Here is a 3,291-nt window from a genome sequence, read left to right on the forward strand (position 1 = left end):
TACAAGGTCAAGTGTATCAGCACTCAACACAGCTTAAGAGTGTAATTATTTATCTAAGGGCGTTTGAGTGTAGATCAGTAGCTCTGGCAGCAAACCAGACTTCAGCACGATGCAAAGCAACTCCTCAGAATGGTATTACAAGATCCAGTAATTGCCGATTCCCTCAGTTTTACTTTTCTGTTACTCGCTGTGGGACAGGACAGGCTGAATGATAACTCCTGCGCATTTTGCAGTGACCTCCTGGATGCACACACCACAGCCTGCATGAAGGCTCTACATTCTACATTTCTCATTGTTTCCTTGCTCGTGTGGCAGGGAGTATTTCTAAGGGTGTCAGTGGAGCAACATGCCTCCACTTCAAGAAGAAAGCACAGTGCACAAGCAATTCTACACACAGACAGGGGCAGTGTCCCTGAATCGCTTCACTATCTTCTGGCACCGGCACGTTGCTATGCCAACGCATTATAAAAATCAACCACTCTTTTAAAGTAGTGTTTTCAAAGCTGTATTTACTTCTTGCATGTAATTATCCATTAACGTAAGAATAGCAGTAATTTACATCTATGTAAAGTATTACAGGCAGGCAGAGATTTTTGCTTGTTGGTTGTTTTTGGTTTGTTGTTCTGCGGTTGCCTCACGCTCCCCCCCCCCTCCAACCTCGGGTGCTGAGAGTTCAAGCGTCCCTGGAAAACAATTTCAACACATCCATTATTTAAAGCTCTTTCTTTACTAATTTAAACGTTTAGAAAATACAAAAAGCCATACATATTTGAAACACAGGCCTTTGTTACGCCTTCTATAAAAAATACTAGGTTTAAGGCAGCTCGGAAATGCGTTCATACAATTCTACAATGTTCATAATGTCTCTCCAAATAAGAAAGTTAACTCCAAATCTATAAAACACACTGTACATTTGGTGTTCTAGAGAATATGTCAGTGAATTGTTGCTGGTGATACCCCTTTAAATGTAAAACGAAACCTGTACCTTTCCAGAAAAGAATAGCGCATGTGATTACCTGGCAAATAGGACGTGGATTTAAAACTTTTATTATTTTTTTCTTAAATAAATTATCCCCATGAGCATACAATTTATAAAATTGTATATACAAAGAAGAGCGACTGGTAACAAATCCCAGTTTTAAATACATCTCTATAAAAGATTTACCAGAGGTCAGCACCCTGATACGACAAGAGGCAATATAGCTTCTCAGGATATGTGAACATAGATGTTCTGAGTTTAAAAGTGTCTTTTGAAGATGGCAGTGCAGAGCTCTTTTGGAAGACAAGTTGCATTGTTTGTGATAGCCAACAACTCTCTTTGAAAATAACCATTTTTGTGTGCTGCTAGGTTAGGAGAGGCGGCTACTGGCTGGCTGTTAGGGGCAGACGTGTGTGCAAGAGGCAATGCTGCGAACCACCTAACCTCACCCAGCCGGTGTTTTCTTAAGCTCAGTGAGCGGCAGACACAGCGAGGCAACAGGCACAGCGGTACCGAGACACAGTCAGGTTGCTGGGCAATAGCTTTGGCAGCAATTTGGGCAGCTCACCTCTTTCTAACCTTCACGTCAAATCGCTACAGACACACGGCCGCGCCCTCGCTTCCTCTCCCTCCCACCGAGGCGGCGGGGAGCCGGCTCGCAGTCCTTCCCCTCACTTCACCGCGGGCCGCAGCGCCAGGCGGCCGGGACGCATTGCATAGTGCACACGGGGACAGACACACAGGGGAGGCGCGGGGAGGCGCCCGGATAACAGTCGGGAGGAACTGTCCGCTCGTCTCGAAGCAGGGGAACACCGCCGGGCCGGGGCCGGGGCCGGGACCGGGGCCGGGCGTGGGGCTAGAGCGGCGGGAGCAGCGGCAGCAAGATGGAGGCCAGCAGCGCCCAGGCCGCACCGGCAGCCCGGCCGGCACCATCCGCCTGCATGGGGAAGCCGGGCTCCGGGCCCGCATTGTCTTCCGCCTCGTCCCTCCCCTTCTGGCTCGGCTCCTCCTCGTAGTCCTCGTCGTAGTACTCCTCCAGGCCGCCGTCCGAGCCGCCGCTGCTGCCCGCGCCGTTGCTGCCCACGTCGGCGCCGAAGCAGAGGCGGGCCATGTTCTCCTTGACCGACTCGCAGATGGGCCGTTCCAGCCCGTCGCAGACACAGTCGTTGAGCAGAACGGCCTTGGGCACGGCCAGCATGTCCTCGATGACGGCGCGGCACTCGGGCGTGCAGCGCAGCCCGTTGAACAGCTTTCCGCAGTAGGCCATGTAGCGGTTGAGCGCCTGGCTGCACCGGCTGTCCCAGTCGCAGCGCCGCCGCGCCTCCGTGCAGCCCATCACGCCGGGGCTGCCCCCCGCGCCGCCGCCCGGCCCGCCACCCCCCGCGCCGCCGGCCGCGGGGCTGCTGGTGCGCGGCAGGCAGGGCTCGATGGCGCGCTTGGTGGCGCGGCAGTTCTCGTCCTGCGCGCAGTCGCAGTCCTCCAGCGCCGGGCCGCGCCGGGTGTGGTTGAGCTGGATGAGGGCCGCGATGCAGTGGCTGGGGCACCGCCGCCGGGAGGCGGCCGAGGCCGCGGCGGCCGCTGGCCCGTCCCCGCCGCCCGCCGCCGGCTGCTGCTGCAGGAGCACCGGGGCGCACGCCTCGGCGTACTGGTTGTAAGCGTAGCTGCAGTCGGGCTCCCCCTGACACTGCAGCACCGCCTGCCAGCAGATCAGCCGCCGGCCCTGCACCGGAGAGCTCCGGGGCGGCCACACGGCGCCCAGCGCCGCCGCCAGCCACAGCCAGGCGGGCGGGCGGGCCGGCATCGCGGGCGGCGGAGGCTGCTGCTGCCGCGGGGTCGCGGAGGAGAGGTGCCGCCGGGCGAGGAAGAGGAAGAGGAAGAAGAGAAAGAGCTGCCGCCGCTGAAAAAGTTTGCAGAACTCCCGCCGGCCGTGCGCATGAGGTCTCCTCGCATCAATCCATCCGCGCGGGCTGCGGCCCCTGCGGCCCCGTTGCTGGAAGCGGCGGAGCCGCGGTGCGAAGCGCTCGCCCGGGGCCGACCCGAGCACCCCCGGCTGCTCCCGGCCCGGCTCGGTCTGGTTCGGCTCGGCGGCTCGGCGGCGGCGTGAAGCTCAGCGCAGAGCGAGGCGCGGAGGAGCGCGGCTCCGGCGTGCGCTCGGGTACTTGAAGGCGGCGTCGGGAGTACTCATAGTGCTGCCCCGATCCTCATGAAGTTCCGTGTCTCTTTCGCTTTTTTTTTTTGCACAAAATAAATGCTCCGCTGCGGCCGCTGCCTTCTCGAGAGCTCTTAACTCTCCGCTCGCAGCATCTCTGCAC

General features: G+C 58.0%; 1 protein-coding gene across 1 annotated transcript; it reads right to left on the reverse strand.

Moving 5' to 3' along the window:
• On the reverse strand, window positions 490–3,039 carry GAS1 (growth arrest specific 1). The gene has a single exon (XM_021379727.1). It carries the CDS (start codon window positions 2,778–2,780, stop codon window positions 1,836–1,838), a length of 945 nt encoding a protein of 314 aa, XP_021235402.1. The 5' UTR covers window positions 2,781–3,039; the 3' UTR covers window positions 490–1,835.

The sequence above is a fragment of the Numida meleagris genome, chromosome Z (genome assembly GCF_002078875.1).
Source record: "Numida meleagris isolate 19003 breed g44 Domestic line chromosome Z, NumMel1.0, whole genome shotgun sequence".
Lineage (NCBI taxonomy): Eukaryota > Metazoa > Chordata > Aves > Galliformes > Numididae > Numida > Numida meleagris.